General features: G+C 38.3%; 1 protein-coding gene across 16 annotated transcripts in view; it reads right to left on the minus strand.

The window, feature by feature from the left end:
• The window catches only part of PPIP5K1 (diphosphoinositol pentakisphosphate kinase 1), a 204,372-nt gene that overhangs the window by 34,918 nt on the left and 153,050 nt on the right, over positions 1 to 16,404 (minus strand). For 7 of the 16 annotated variants that reach the window (XR_012251298.1, XM_073653161.1, XM_073653156.1 and 4 more), the window contains 2 exons: positions 14,284 to 14,412; positions 4,838 to 4,900 (listed from right to left, as the gene is read on the minus strand). The exons of 4 other annotated variants lie outside the window; for them this stretch is intronic. Coding sequence is in view for 11 of the 12 variants with exons in the window: in XM_073653161.1 (XP_073509262.1) it covers positions 4,838 to 4,900; positions 14,284 to 14,412 (192 nt within the window). In the remaining variant the exon portion in view is untranslated. Of the gene's footprint in view, positions 1 to 4,837; positions 4,901 to 14,283; positions 14,413 to 14,962; positions 15,037 to 16,404 lie in introns of those variants that run through there. 5 more of the 16 variants (XM_073653166.1, XM_073653159.1, XM_073653160.1 and 2 more) reach the window with 3 other exon arrangements.

A 16,404-nucleotide genomic window follows, 5' to 3' on the forward strand; every position in this document is an offset into this window, starting at 1 on the left:
AATCATCTTTTATCACTTTATGTAAATGACCTCTTCCAGGCTATGGGAAGGATGTTACCTGGAAGATAACTCTGCTTCCGGAGATTATTTTAAATAGAAAGGGGCATTACCAGTGTGATGTGTAATGGTTACCAGTGTAATGTGTAATGGTTATCAGTGTAATGAAATTAAGAAAGCAGAGAACGAACATTACACATCACAGAGTTGTGTGTGGTTATAACTGACATCTGCAGGTTCCTCTCAGCTTCAGCTTCCATCTCACAGGCAGCAAGGATTGCAATATTGTTGCAATACAGCAGAGCTCAGAGAGCTGCAAAAAAGTGTTTGCAAGACAATGTTAATTTCTCCTGTTCTGTGTTAGTTACTTGTATCACACTGATAACTCCCCCTTTAATTTAAAATAAGCTCTGTAGGCAGAGTTATCTTCCAGACAACATCCTCCCGATAACCTGGAGAAGGGCATTTGCATATAAGAAAAACATGGATTTCTTTGGAATAAAACATCGGATTGCAGATATCAGGGTATCTTTTTTTTTATTCAGCTTCCTATGACCTGCATGCCCATACAGACGGCTTAGGAGGGTTGATCCTAATAATATATTTCTTTTAAGTTAATTTTAATGACAAGGAATGATATTGCAGTTCATCTGATCACTCTTCATATCAATCTAAACTTAATTCGAATTGCCACTATAAAGACTGAAGCAACAAACTTTGTGAAAAACAAAATTTGTGTCAGTCTCAAACCGATTGGCCACGACTGTAAGTCTAGTTTATCTTTGTTTATAAAAAAAAAAAAAAAAAAGCTGTTAACTTGTAATAAAATGCTAAAAAGGTAAAAGTATTTAAACAAGTTCTGATATGACATACAGTAGATTAAATTTATCAATAGGAATGTCCGCTACTTTGATATCGATGACCCATTCTTTGGTTAGGTCATCAATATCACATCCATGGGGGTCCAACATCCCGCACTCCCGCTCATCAGCTGTCATCAGTTTTGCGATCAATTGGATGTGAACCGTGTACAGGGTAGAACAGCACACCTCCATACACTGCTTAGTGGCAGTTGCTGAGAGTGGATAGCAGCTGATCAGTTCAGGGTGCTGGGTGTTGTACCCCCACTAATCTGTTAATGATGACTATTCTTAGAATAGGTGATCAATAACAAAATAGTTAAAGCTTACCTTTTAAAATTGTAAAAATCAAAACTACTTATTCATACCACAAAAGCAGATATTTTCCTGCAATTTTTCTTTAACTCCAATTTTTCCCAATAACCAAAGTTATTAGGAAAAAAACAAAAAGAATTGTTTCACAAAATGAAATAAGAACGAGAATAAGAAATAAAACCTGAGAAAATGAAAGATTAAATTTAATAAAAACTGAAATGAAGCCTTGGAAAGAAAAATAGCCTTTACAAAAAGAGGAAAGAAGGATTAGGTTTTAATTCAATTTTTTTTTTTTTAATATTTCACTAAACAGGATTATATTCTGTTTTAGAAAATAAACAAAGTTTATTTTAGAATATTGCATTTGGATGCATCTGGATGTCATTATCATATTATAAAATATATTTAGAAAAAAATATTTATAAAATGTAAAAAAATAATTAACTATTATTAGAAAGATAAGTTATTAGTAAAGATGTGGGCAAGCAGCTGCTTTTGCTTTAACATAACACAATAAGCAGTACTTACCTACCAAAGATCTGTTGCTCCACAGCTTCGCTGCTCCCAGACGGCATTTGTTTGTTGAGAAAGATTTTGGTAGGCAACGTTAAATCAAAAGTCGCCTTGTCCACATATTATATGCAACCAAATATTGTAAATTTGTAAATATAAAATTCCCGATTCATCAAGACTGGACTGTTCAATCAGGAGAGTCTTAAAACTAGAGTGAGCCTCGGCACAAATCTTACTCCATTCAAAGACTGGAGTAATATTTCTGGCCTAGAGTATGCCACAACTTGTCATGAGTAAGGCATCTACTGAAAACGCGAAACATTTTGCAACATTGAACAGTGTTAATCCAGATTTCTGGCGTACACACTTTGATACTTTGATTGTTTATTTCGGTAGTAAACTATAAGGTATAAAAAAACTTTGGGGAAAATAGCTAGGCTAGCAGTGGTTTTCTCATAAACAGACATTTTGGACATATGGATGTAATAGAAGTACTTTCTGCTATATAGCTAAAGTAGTGATACGCTCCCAAAGAGACAACATGTATAACAGCTTCCTTCATTCCCCCATAGGGGTTTCTAGAGCCACATGAGCTGATTGCTGGCACACGATTGACGTAGAAAAATAGTCATCTTTAAGAGATAACCCAAGAAATAAAATACTACGGGTGCTTTCACGTTGTGTTTAGGTACATGCTCGGTTGGCCCATTGGGGCATATGTCTAAATCCCCCCGCAAAACGTGATTCGGACATATGTGCCGATGGGGCCATAGACTGTAATGGTGCCGACAGAGTGAACGTGCTCTCTGCCATGCATCATTTTCAGGCATATACGCCTACTATAGGCGGACGCTCAGAAACAGTGTACTACGTCTGTTTGTATGCATCCATTAGGAGGACTATCCCGAAAATGATGCACGTCAGAGCACACGTTCACTCTGCTGGTACCATTACAGTCTAAGGCCCCATCGGCGAACACGTTTGAATCCCGTATGCCCTGACGGGGCCACCGAGTCTGTCCCTAAATGCAATGTGAAAGCACCCTTAATACCATGAGTATGTTAAAACAATTAATTTTTATTGTCATGTAAATTAACTTACAAGACATACTCAGTAGTATCTATCCCCCTTTAGTCATATAAAAACACAGTGCTTCCTATATTTTACACTGCCCATATAAGTTTTCATAAATAGCATTTTAAGATACTGTAAGCCAGTACCGCAAGTCAAAGCAACTAAGTTGTCTTAAAAAATGACTCCCAGGGAGCAGAAGTTAGTAAATGTGCTAAATGTTTGAACTCGAGTCTATTGGATTTTTAAATATATTGAATTTTCCAAAGGTAAAAATATACAAATTAGCTCTGCTTCTGCACTATGTAAATGAGCATACTTTATCGCATGGAGCATTGTCCGATAAACTCTATGCCTGATGGGAGTGTTCGATCAGAACAATTCCTCCCACCCGACAAAAGAAATATTTAAAATAAATAAAGATGACAACCTTTCTTCACGTGACTATTTTCAATTTTCTCCTCTTCCAAGAGCCATAACTTTATTATTTTTCCATCGACACAACTTGTTTTTTTGAGGGATGAGTTTAACTTTTCAATGTCACCATTTATTTTAGCATTGTGAAAAAACTGCAATTCTACAATAGTTTTTGGGGTTTTTTAATTTACCATGTTCACTATATGACCTGCAATATGTTTCTCTAGGTCAATATGATTACGGCAATTTTTTTTAAAAAAATGTCAGAAATTTGTATAAAAAAATAGATTTTCTGAGACCTGTAAGATTTTACATTTTTGGACGATGGAGCTGGAAAGACTTGTTTTTGTGTACTGAGCCAATGTTTTTATTGGTTGCATTTTGGAGTAGATACAATATTTTGATCGCCCCTTATTGCAGTGCTGCGGCAGACAAAAACGTAATTTGGTGGTTTTCGATTTTTTTCTCATTAGACCGTTTACCAATCGGGTTAATTAATTTTAGATTTTGATAGACAGGACTTTTACAGATGTAACAACAGCATATATGTGTAGTTTTTCTTCTTTATTTTTAATGGAGAAAAGGGGGGGGGGGGCATTTGAACTTTTATATATTTTTTATATTTTTAAATACATTTTATTCACTGTATTTACTAGTCTCCTTAGGAGACTTGAACCTGCGATCATTTGATCGCTTGGGCTATATGCAGCAATACTACAGTATTGCGGTGTACAGCAAAACACATAATGTATAAACACTAACCAGAAGCTGGTGTTCACAGAAGTACAGTCATGACAGACAAGGGGGTCTTCAGCATACGTGTCCGTCATGGATACCAAATAGTGCCCCGCGATTGCATCACGGGGTTGCTGATGGCGTTTCGAATGACGCACTGTAAATGCAGCTGCCAGAGATTGACAGCGGCATTTAACAGGGTAACAGCCACTGGTGGAGCTCCACTCCACGTGCGGCTGTTAGAGGCAGATGATGGCTGAATATCACAGCCATCACCTGATGGGAAAGTTCCAAGCTCAGGAATTGAGCCGGCATCAAAGTCTGGGAGCCATCATATCTTGTAATTGTAATTCATGTGTCGGTAACGAGTCTTGTGGTGCTAAAGGGCTTTCCTAAACGTTATCAAAACTAGACCTCCTTTGTATTCACAAAAAAAGCCATAGTTAAGCCTATAATGATTTTTTTCCTGATAATCAGACTATATTTTCATACATTATTTCCTTGTTTGGTTTATTGTTTTTATTAATAGTGGAATTGTGATCTTAGAATAAGGCACAGTATATATAAAATCTCTGAAATATAGAAAAAAACATGCAAACAAATCAAAGCACTGTTCTGAACGTTGTGTTTCCATTACCCTGAACTATATATTTGAGAATTATTAGGTTTATTTGAAAACAAAGAAACATCTTGCTACTGGATAAAGTTGGTAAATGAGCATGAAGAATTATGATATGACATAAAAGACTAAATTAACATACTTGAAGAAAAATGATGGAAAAAAAAGGAAAGGAAGAGTCCACACCACAATATCAACACGAACAAGACTTGTTGGATGGCAAACGGACAGAAAAAGAAAAAAAAAACGGAAAAATAAAAATGGGGTTAATAGTGTGAGTCAACACTTCAAATCAAGGAAGCAAACGTACCATTAGTCGGATGCTTTGCAAACGACACAGAAAATCGTTTTACAGCTGGCATAGACAACAGTTCTGAGGAAAAAAAAAAACAAGTATCGGCATTAACATTCTGATCTTGGGCACCAAGACAGGCACATTCACACACCAAGAGGATCCTGGGACAACATACTGCAAGCACAGCTTGTGTTAAAGGCCAAACTGCATCCATTTGCCTTGGCGTGCTTATTAGAAGCCACATGCAATAGAGAAGCAAAGGGTAAGTGTGGCTATGTCATGCTCAAAAAAGTTGCCGTGTGCCATAAGAGAATGCATAAACCCGAGAAGAAGAGCAGGACTGAGGACCAGTTACAAAGGGTAAGGTTCCACTTTCGACTTTAGAACAATAGTACATATTATTGAAAATTGTAGAGAGCAGATATTAAAGTAAGGGGCACCATAGTATCCACCACAAGTATAGATGCCGATTTACAGAGGTTTGTTGGATTGCACAAAAAAGCTATTTTTTGCCACAAAGAGTGCTAGTTCATCCATGGACTGAGTCAGGTTTTGCCAGATAATCTCATCTCAACTTGCAGCCTCTCTGCTTAGCAGGATGCCAAGACTGATTGTTTTAGGGTTCCTTTTATGGTGCCCAATATTCATTTTCAATTAGAACTTTGGAATACCATGCCATGGTTGCCAGTCTCACGAGATCCAAGCATTAGAGATGGACCATGATCCTCAAATACTGACTTGCTTACCTGAGTTCATTTTCCTGTAGGCAAATAGTCTGGTTATTGGTTCACAATTGGGCATGATTTAACAGGTTACATGACGAATTCTTGTAGTTTTACATTTGGCTTGACTCTATACGTGTTAATAATAGGTGGAGATTCCAACTGTTCCTATTAACCTTTATAGTATACATGTCTTATTCACCAAAATGCACACCCTATTTCTATCAATGTCCTGGTTATCACAGCAACTGTTTTTTGCAACAGAAAATTTCCATCCGCATTTTCAGAGCTGCGTTTTGTACAAAAAAAAGCAGAAAATTAACCACAAAGAATGGCAATTAGTCTTAAGTTTTTTATCCGCAGCAGTTCAAGCCACACACCCGCAACAGAAATCAAAGTGCAAGTCTCGAATTTCTGCAGGCAAGTTCTCAACTAAACATGATATGTCAGACTACACATATGAACACAGTCTTAAAGGCATGATACTTTTATGAACGTCTACAGAAATATGCCTCATTGCTCATCCCTTTATATCAGACGCTGTGCTCCACTGTATATTGACAGGAATGTATGTTTATATTCTTCTGTCTCTCCCAGATTAATTTACATTTTCTGTTGTATATATAGGGCTAATGGAAAAAAACGTTTATTTCATTAATTCTTTAGATCGATTTTAATTAGAACGCACTCTCTTAGAAAATCCAGGTGATAAGATCGGCAATTTTCAAGCAGGGTAAGCATCTTTCAACCTCTGCGTACACCTTAATGTATACATATAACTGTGTAAGAATGCATCTAATATTTTTAGGAGTTAAATGTATGAGAAACACTGTAGTAAGTGTGTGAAATGCAGACTAGGGACATCAAGAATGCACTGGATGTAAGACTACAAATGTACTGAATCTTATACTTGGGAATGATTCAATGTATAGACTGACATCTAAAGTAAAAACACAAAAGAAACTGTTCTTTCACAACGAAAACAACCTTTATTGATTGTTTCTTCCACTTGGCTCAGACAAACTGAACGCTGCAGCCGATCAGCGGCTGCTGATTGGTGGCAGTGCTCACATGACACCCCCACCTCATGCTTCATGTTGATGCCAGCAGACTGGCAATGGATGGAAAGTCGACTACAGAGGAGTGAAAAGTGAGTATGAGTTTATTTTTCACCTAAGTTTGCCAATTGATAAGGTTGACATTAGTAGTGGACAGCTCCTGTGGCTTTAGATTTGATAAAGTCTGAGATATGTGTTTATATAACAGTGAAATTTACAGGTAGTCAAGCTAAAACAGAGCGAGTAACCACTGCAGAATACAAGTATAGAAGTCTCTAATCTTGGTAGCACATACATAGATTATGGCCATAACTGATGAGCAATGCTGTAAATAATGCATAGCTCCACCAATGTCAGTGAGTTCTTCTCGGATCTGAAATTTTATAGAAAAATGAAATGATTGACTTATCAACAGCATAATTTAGAAAAAAAGAAGAAGGAACCAAAAGAACTCCAAAATATATCAAGAAAAAAAAAAGTCTAATGGGCATTCATTTTAGTTGGAACATTAACGTTAGGGAGTGTGAAATTTTTTTTTTTACCTTGGGGGTACAAACAATGTGTCATCAACTCTCTATTCTCCTTATATGACTTCAACCATATGTGATAAGACAAAAATGTTACCATAATGCGGATCTACAACTCTACCTTGCCGTTGTAATGGCAAGAACGTTTGAAACTTGGAGTGGAGTGATCGTAAGTAAGTTGGTGAGGAATGTTAAGGTTTTGGAAAGTGACCCATGTAGATTTACAATAGGTTAAATTTATGCAAAGCAGTGTCTGACCCCAAAATATAAGAAACTCAGAGATTTACAGATGAATGTGTTTATGCTCCTTGTTACCGGACGCACTGCTTTTTTTCAATTACTTTTCAGTAAGAGAAGTCTAGCGAGGTTATAAGCATACATCTAGATATGCAACCCTCATATGATATCAGTAAGAGAAGTCTAGCGAGGTTATAAGCATACATCTAGATATGCAACCCTCATATGATATTCAGCTCTGCAGGAAACAAATTGGAAGCATGCAGAGTCAGGGAGTGGGTGGCAAAGTTTCACTAAGCATTTATCCTCAGCAAAGGAGAATGAGAGTATATTTTACGCAACTTCCTTGTGCAAGGTATTAAATAGTTTGTATAGCCTCGACACGAGCGAGTAATAGAAATTCTCTAACAAATATATACAACTCAAAACATAATAAAAAGGACACATTTATCCCCAGTCTGTTGTAATTAATACTGAACATGAACAAGTATAAAAGCAAATATACAGTATATTATTTTTTGTACCCTTCCTTTTTGGGGGGTTTATCGGGATATGCAGCTCACTGCAGAAGATCTTGATTTTCTATTGTACACAACAGAGGCTGCGGCAGAGAAGACCTCACCTGGATCTCAGTTTCAACTTGAAGTATGGATACTTAGCTTAGTATTAGGGTGTGGGGTACTTTAACAAGTTTTTCAGGTTTCAGAAAACCCCTGTCCGTCAGCTGCAGTTGGTTTTAAAAAAACTACAAAAAAACTATAATTTACTCACCCTTCCCAGGTCCGGTACACTGTTTCCGTGTCTGTTATTGTCTGCAGCGCTGACAATAATGTTGACAATGCTGCGGCCAATTGCTGAGCAGCTCTGCAGGAGTAGGAGGAACATATCGCATAAAGAAGCTCAGTTCACTGACTGGCTGCAGACAATAACAAACACCGGGAGCAGCAGTGAAGACTCAGCGCTGGACCACGGGAGGGTGAGTAACAATCTGTTTTCTCAAAACAAATGGGATCAGGGGTTTTCTGAAAACAAACCCCCCATTCTTTAATGAACATTATTTCTCTCATAATATGCATTTATACAGGTGTTTAAAGATTGGCTTAAAGTAGCAAGTTAAATTCAGAACCCACACGAGTAAAGTTATTTAAAGGGAATGTGTCATCTGAAAAAGACATAAGGATTAAATTGAGCATTTACGTTAAACGCAAATAAATCACAAACAAAGGTGATACAATCCCTTTAACACTGTGTACATATCTATCTCACTCCTTATCTACTGTACGTCATTATTCCATATATAGAGTTAATATAACTGTATTAGCAAATATCAATGGATAAGGATAAAAATGTTTTAATAGTATACTGTGGGCAGAAACGAGTAAAGAGAATAAAATAAATCACATTAAATATTTATAACTCTGACAGACCTTTAAGGCCAATTTCCCATATATACCGTCTGTAAAGTATATGTATATATATATATATATATATATATATATATATATATATATACATACATACAAATGTATATATATATATATATATATATATATATATATATATATATAGAGAGAGAGATAGAGAGAGAGAGTGTGAGTGAGTCATGGCTGAAAGTGTTGGCACCTTTGAATGGTTGGGTAAGCAGCCCAAATCAAGCTCCGAATAAATCAAAGCTGTCCTGCGGGTACAGGGTGCATCAGTGTCAGCACCAACTATCCGTCGACATTTGAATGAAACGCTATGACTGGAGGCCCAGGAGTACTCCAGTGCTGACACAGACATAAAAAAAACTACACTGCAGTAGGCCAAAATGTACACGAGTAAGCCACAATTGTTCCGGGAAAGCGCCTTGTGAACAGATGAAACCAAGATTGAGCTTTTTAGTAAAGCACATCATTCTACTGTTTGCCGAAAACGGAATGAGGCCTACAAAGAGAAGAACACAGTACCAACAGTCAAATACGGTGGAGGTTCAAAGATGTTTGGGGATTGTTTTGGTCCCCTTGGCGCTTGGTGCCTTGACGGTGTGCAAGGCATCATGAAATCTGAAGATTACCAAAGGATTTTGGGTCGCAATGTAATGCCCAGTGTCAGAAAGCTGGGTTTGTGTCCTAAGTCATGGGTGTTCCAGCAGGACAATGGACCTAAACATACTTCACGAACCACCCAGAAATGGATGGAAACAAAGCGCTGGAGAGTTCTGAAGTGGCCAGCAATGAGTCCGAAACTAAATCCCATTGAACATCTGTGGATAGATCTTAAAATTGCTGTTGGGAGTAAGCACCCTTCAAATATGAGAGACCTGGAGAAGTTTGCAAAAGAAGAGTGGTCCAAAATTCCAGTTGAGAGGTGTAAGAAGCTTGTTGATGGTTATAGGGGGCGATTGCAGTTATTTATTCCAAAGGGTTTGCAACCCAATACTAAGTTGAGGGTGCCAACAATTTTGTCAGGCCCATTTTTGGGATTTTGTGTAAAAATATGTCCAATGTGCCTTAATATTGGAACAACACAAAAAAAAAATTGAAACACACAAAGGAAATAAAAAATGTGTACCGTATTTTTCGGACTATAAGACACACCTAGGTTTTAGAGGACGAAAATAGAAAAAAATGAAAGCAAAAAATGTGGTCATGATGCACTGTTATGGGAGAGGGGGTCTGCTGCTTACACTGTTATAGGGGTAATGTCCCCCAATTCTGTATCTATATTCCTCATCCTGGTATATACAGTTGAAACCAGAAGTTTACATACACTATATAAAAAGACACATATGCATGTTTTTCTCAATATCTGACATGAAATCAGAATAAACCTTTCCCGTTTTAGGTCAATTAGGATTACCATAATTTTTAATATTTGCCAAATGCCAGAATAATGAGAGGGAGAATGTTTTAAGGCATTTTTATTACTGCAAAGTGAAAAGTTTACATACACTAAGATTACTAAGCCTTCAAACAATTCATGACTGCCCATATGATGATGTCATGTGTTTGGAAGCTTCAGATAGTTTTTTTGGCAACATCTGAGTTAATTAGAGACACATCTGTGGATGTATTTTAATGCACACCTGAAACACACTGCTTCTTTGTGTAGCATCATAGGAAAGTCTAAAGAAATCAGCCAAGATATCAGGAAGAGAATTGTGGATTTGCACAAGTCTCACTCATCCTTGGGTACAATTTCAAGATATCTGAAGGAGCCTCGTTCATCTGTACAAGCAATTATACGCAAGTACAAACAAGATGGGAATGTCCAGCCATCATACCGCTCAGGAAAAAGACGGGTTCTGTGTCCCAGAGATGAACGTGCTTTGGTCCGACATGTGCATATCAACCCAAGGACAAAAGCAAAAGACCTTGTGAAGAGGATGGAAGAAGCTGGTAAGATTGCGTCAATAACCACAATCAAACGAGTACTGTACTAACATGGGCTGAAAGACAACTCTGCCAAGAAGAAGCCATTACTCCAAAAGAAACATAAAACAGCCAGATTAATGTTTGCAAATGCACACAGGAACAAAGACCTTAATTTTTGGAGAAAAGCCCTGTGGTTTGCTGAAACTAAAATTTAACTTTTTGGACAAAATGACCATCGTTACGTTTGGAGGAAAAAGGGAGAAGCTTGGAAGCCTAAAAACACCATCCCAACTGTGAAACACAGGGGTGGCAGCATTATGTTGTGGGGTTGTTTTGATGCAGGAGGGACTGGTGCACTTCACAAAATAGATGGCATCATGAGAAAAGAAGATTATGTGGAAATACTGAAGCAACATCTCAAGACATCAGTCAGGAAGTTAAAGCTTGGGCGGAAATGGGTCTTCCAAATGGACAATGACTCGAAGCATACTGCCAAAATGGTATCAAAGTGGCTTAAGGATAACAAAGTCAATGTTTTGGAGGTGGCCATCACAAAGCCCTGATCTCAATCCTATTGAAAATTTATGGGCAAAGCTGAAAAGGCAGATGAGAGCAAGGCGAACTACAAATCTGGATCAGTTACACCAGTTTTGTCAGGAGGAATGAGCCCAAATTCCGACCAACTATTGTGAGAAGTTTGTGGAAGGATATCCCAAACATTTGACCCAAGTCATTCAATTTAAGGGCAATGGTACCAAATACTAATGAAATGTATGTAAACTTTTGACTTTGAAGTAACTAATAAAAATGCCTTAAAACATTCTCTCCCTCTCATTATTCTGGCATTTGGCAAATATTAAAAATTATGGTAATCCTAATTGACCTAAAACGGGAAAGGTTTATTCTGATTTCATGTCAGATATTGAGAAAAACATGCATATATGTCTTTTTAAATAGTGTATGTAAACTTCTGGTTTCATCTGTATATGCCCCATCCTGTTAAATATGGCTTCCCCTTCCTGTTATATGTGGCCCCTATTCCCATCCTAGGATACATGGTCCTCCATCCTGGTATGCATGGCACCCTCATCCCCATCTTGGTATGCATGGCACCCCCATCCCCATCCTGGCATGCATGGCACCCCCATCCTGGCATGCATGGCACCCCCATCCTGGCATGCATGGCACCCCCATCCTGGCATGCATGGCACCCCCATCCTGCCATACATAGCACCCCCATCCATACAAAATACTGCTCCACCAGCCATATTCGAACTATAAGACGCACCACCCACTTTCCGCCAAAATTTTGGAGGAAAAAAGTGCGTCTTACAATCAAAAAAATACAGTAATTGCAATAATTCTCTGGGAGAAATACTTCATTTCCTGGAACAATTTCAAGGGTGCCAACACTTTCAGCCATGACTGATATAGATTGCATCTGATACAGATGTGTAGGTGCCAAGGATTGTATGTATACATGCATACACATATTATATATAGAATACTCAAAAAAATTGGGGATATTTGACATTTGTGTGAAATTTCAGGATGAACCTAAAATGCACTCTAACCTTTTCAGGTGAACTTAATTTGACCTTCTCTAATCTTTTGAATGCCCTTCTCCAACTGTTCAATGTTTCAGTGCTTTTTGCTCAACTTGCTGTTCTCTAACAAGGAGCGTAATAGCAAAATTCACAGGTGTTTGATGTATGAATCGGCCAATAAATTTCAGATTCAATTAGAATTGATATTTAAACAGTCCTCCACATCATGCTGTTCACATTTTGACATCATGAAATCAGTGTCATCAGCAGGTTGCAACAGAGCAGAGAAACTGGAAGAATCACAGAAGTGGAAGTTCTTTGGCCACATCCCACACCGATGACCGCTTCATTGTGAGCAATGCCCTTTGGAACCGGATGATGAATGCAACACAACACCAGGCACATTTAAGGGAGATAAGAGACACCCAAGTGTCATGTCAGACCATTCAAAACCGTTTACATCCGCGGGGTCTGCGTACTAGACGACAGGCAAGGGTACCTGACCACCCGACCAGGCACCTGCGTCATCGTCTTGCATGGGCCAGGGAGCATCTACACTGGAAGAGGGACCAGTGGACCTCAGGGCTGTTCACTGATGAAAGACGATTCTCGAAAAGCAGAAATGATGGCCGCCAACGATGTTGAAAACGTCAAGGAGAGCACTATGCATCAGACACTGTTGTCAACAGACAAGCCTTTGGTGGTGATGGTGTTACAGTGAGGGCAGGTGTGCCTAGTCAATACAGAACTGCCCTACTCTTTGTGAATGGTACAGTGACAAGCCCCTACTAGTTGAATAACATCATTAATCCAGTCATTGTGCCTCTGCATGAACAACACAGGCCTAATTTCATATTCATGGATGACAATGCTCCAACTCATTGAGGTCGCATCATTAGGGAACGGCTGCTGGAGACTAAGGTACCTCAAATGGAGTGGCCTGCACTTTCTCCAGATCTGAAACCCATAGTAAACCTATGAGATCAGCTGAGTTGCCGTGTAGAGGCTTGTAACTCTGTACCCCAGAACCTCAATGACCTGGGGCCGCCCTTCAAGAAGAGTGGGATGCCATGCCTCAGCAGACAATAACTTGACTTGTTAACAGCATGAGACGTCATTGCTAAGCTGTAACTGATGCTCAAAGCCACATGACAAGTTATTGAGATGTTGACATCTTTTGGGGAGATATACCACAACTGTTCTTGGCTATTGTTTCAATAAATTGTTTGAGATGAGGAAATAACCTTTGAATGGTTCTACTTAAATACCCCACTTTCATGACAAAATATCAATGTACTGTACATTTTTTACATTTTCCATAAATTTCCCCCGAAATCCAAATATCCCTAACTTTTTGTGAGTAGTGTATATATGCACAGATACATATAAATATCAGGGCTGTGGAGTCGGTGTCCATTTTGGTGGAGTCGGAATAAAATGGACCGACTCCAACTCCTAAAATATATAATAAATTGGGTACAGTAGTTTAGTGCAGTTTGAGCGGAATATTTTTTCATAAGAATTTGGGAAAGTTATGAAATGCCCTATAAATGTCTGTCCTATTCCTGATCTAAGGGTCTAGACTTTTAGCTGAGATGAATCTGTGCTACAGTAAATTTATCACTTAAACATGAGCCATGTATGAGGGAGTCGGAGTCGTGGAGTCGGTGTCATGGAAAGTGAGGAGTAGGAGGTCTGGCTTACTGACTCCACAGCCCTGATAAATATACATATATACACACACACACACATGCATTATATGTGTATACAGGTAAATCTCAAAGGAAAAAATTACCAAAAATGAGTTCTAAAATACTTTGCGTCCTTGTGAGCAACCAGTGTACCTTGTCAGTGAATTACCATCTGGAAGTCATGAGTATTATTACACGGCACTTAATGATCACGGTGACATAAAGCAAAATCTGATACATGCAAACATTCCCCCTTTCCAGGGCTGAGAAATTAAATACACAACGTCGGGGTACAGAGTGCATCTGGTGTAGAATACACGTACCGTCTTTGTAAGTCAGGCTGGCAGCGGCGCTGATTTTTTTGCGGTAGCTGCGCGCGTAGTCCTGTAGATTTGGAGCGCTGGAGGAGCCTCCCAGCACTGTGGTGCTGAACAGACCAGTACACTGTGATCCTGGAAAGGTTGGGATTGGGGATTAGTATTCACACAGATCTAGGACATGCCACTATATATCAATCACCCTTGTTAATAGTAGACATCTTCCCATATGTAGCAGATTCGATCTGAAAATATTGAAACACTATTGTTATGCCATTGATTTAGTACAAACTCATTGGTGAGACACAGCAAAATCTTAAGATCACACAGTGCAAGAGCAATTTAATGATACATACGGACAAAAAAAATGAGAACATTTATTATATTGCAAGAATGGACAGAAAATCACCTCTATGGTTTACAGAAAAAGAGTTAGTTTAAATCAATCGCTTTTACAGTATTTTCTATAATCTCATCCCATTTGTAACATGAAAGGATATTGTGAATGCTAAGTAAATTTACATTATAAAATGTTTATTTTCTATGGAATTACAATTAATTTATTCTAGAAAAATGCAAATTTAAATAAGCATTCACATCAAAATGTTTATCCTCTTAATATATAGCAGTCATTATATTATATAGCACTGTGTACTTACAATTGCTCATTTTGCTCTTCTACCCAGTTATTTCTTCTGTTTTCCATTAGGTCTATGACATCACATGATTAAAAGCTGACTAGCTGAATCCTTCTAAGCTCTGTGTAGAAACAAGAAGTTAATTTTCCCTGTATGAGTCATGAGTCACTGCAAAAGTCTATGGCAGAGGGCGGACGAGAGGGGCAGAGCAGCTGGGTCAGGAGTTGAAGAGGGGAATGATAAATGTAGGGACAAGAAACTTCCTATTTCTACACAGAGCAGAGAAAAGAGAATTAACTGGGTAGAAAGGCGAAATGAGCAATTGTAAGTACACAGTGCTACAGTGGCGACCAAAAGTTTTGCTTTTTTTTTTTTAAAGTGTCATTACTTCCGTCTGGTTGTTGTGATGCCATTTTCTTGGTGACGTTAGTAAACAGGAAGCAAATGGTTGTCAGCTATAAGGACGAAAATTGTGTTTGACATTGTTTTATCCCGTTATGTGTTAGTTTTCAACATTTGCTGGGCCAAATGTTTTGCAGATTTTGTCATGGGTAGTTGAATTTTGACTAAAATGTAATTTTTTGTGTGTGTGTTTTTAGGTTAAAACATGGCAAAGACAAAGCCAAACTTAGCACCAGATGTCAGGAAGCTTATTATTCTGAGAGTGAAGACAGGCAAAAGCCAAAAAGAGATAGCTATGGAGTTCAAATGTTCTCAAAGTCAAGTGTCCCGTATATTAAAGAAAGAAAAAGAAGGTTATGGAACAGCTGACAAACCTAGAAGTGGATGACCAGGGAAAACTTCCTCCAGAGTTGATCACATGATTAAGAAATAGTCAGTTCTGATGTCCATAAAAGTGCTGTACAGATTTCGCATGAAATGAACAAAGAATATGGGGTCAAAGTGAGTCACCAAACTGTGGTCTGACGGCTAAGAGCAGCAGAGTTGAATGCACAAGTTCCAGTCAAGAAGCCTTTCATCTCTGCAAAGAACCAGAAGGCCTGACTTGAGTTGGCCAAAGAATATAGCTAATGGAAAGAGACAGATTGGTCTAAGGTGTTGTGGTTGGATGAATCCAGGTTCAATCTGTTTGGTAGTGGTGGCAAGCACTCTATATATTGCTCAATTTGAAAATGAAATGATGTAAGGTACTAAACACCTACAGTAAGACATGGTGGTGGCAATGTCATGGTTTGGGGCTGCTTTTCTGCATCTGCCATTGGCCCTCTGCATAGAATTGATGGAAATATGAATGCTACCATGTACTGGAGAATGTAATGCTGCCACATGGGAAAACCAGAGTAGGCAGAGGATGGAAATTCCAGCAAGACAATGATCCTAAGCATAAATCCAATTTAGTAAAAAATTGGTTAGCAAAGAAAAATGTTCACCTGTTGCAATGGCCAAGCCAATCACCTGATTTAAATCCTGTAGGGCACCCTTGGGATGAGTTAGAGTAATGAATTGGGGCCCTTACCCATAGCAATAA

Source organism: Phyllobates terribilis, unplaced genomic scaffold, assembly GCF_046119375.1.
Source record: "Phyllobates terribilis strain yellow unplaced genomic scaffold, ASM4611937v1 Scaffold_11__3_contigs__length_659146591, whole genome shotgun sequence".
In the NCBI taxonomy this organism is placed as follows: domain Eukaryota; kingdom Metazoa; phylum Chordata; class Amphibia; order Anura; family Dendrobatidae; genus Phyllobates; species Phyllobates terribilis.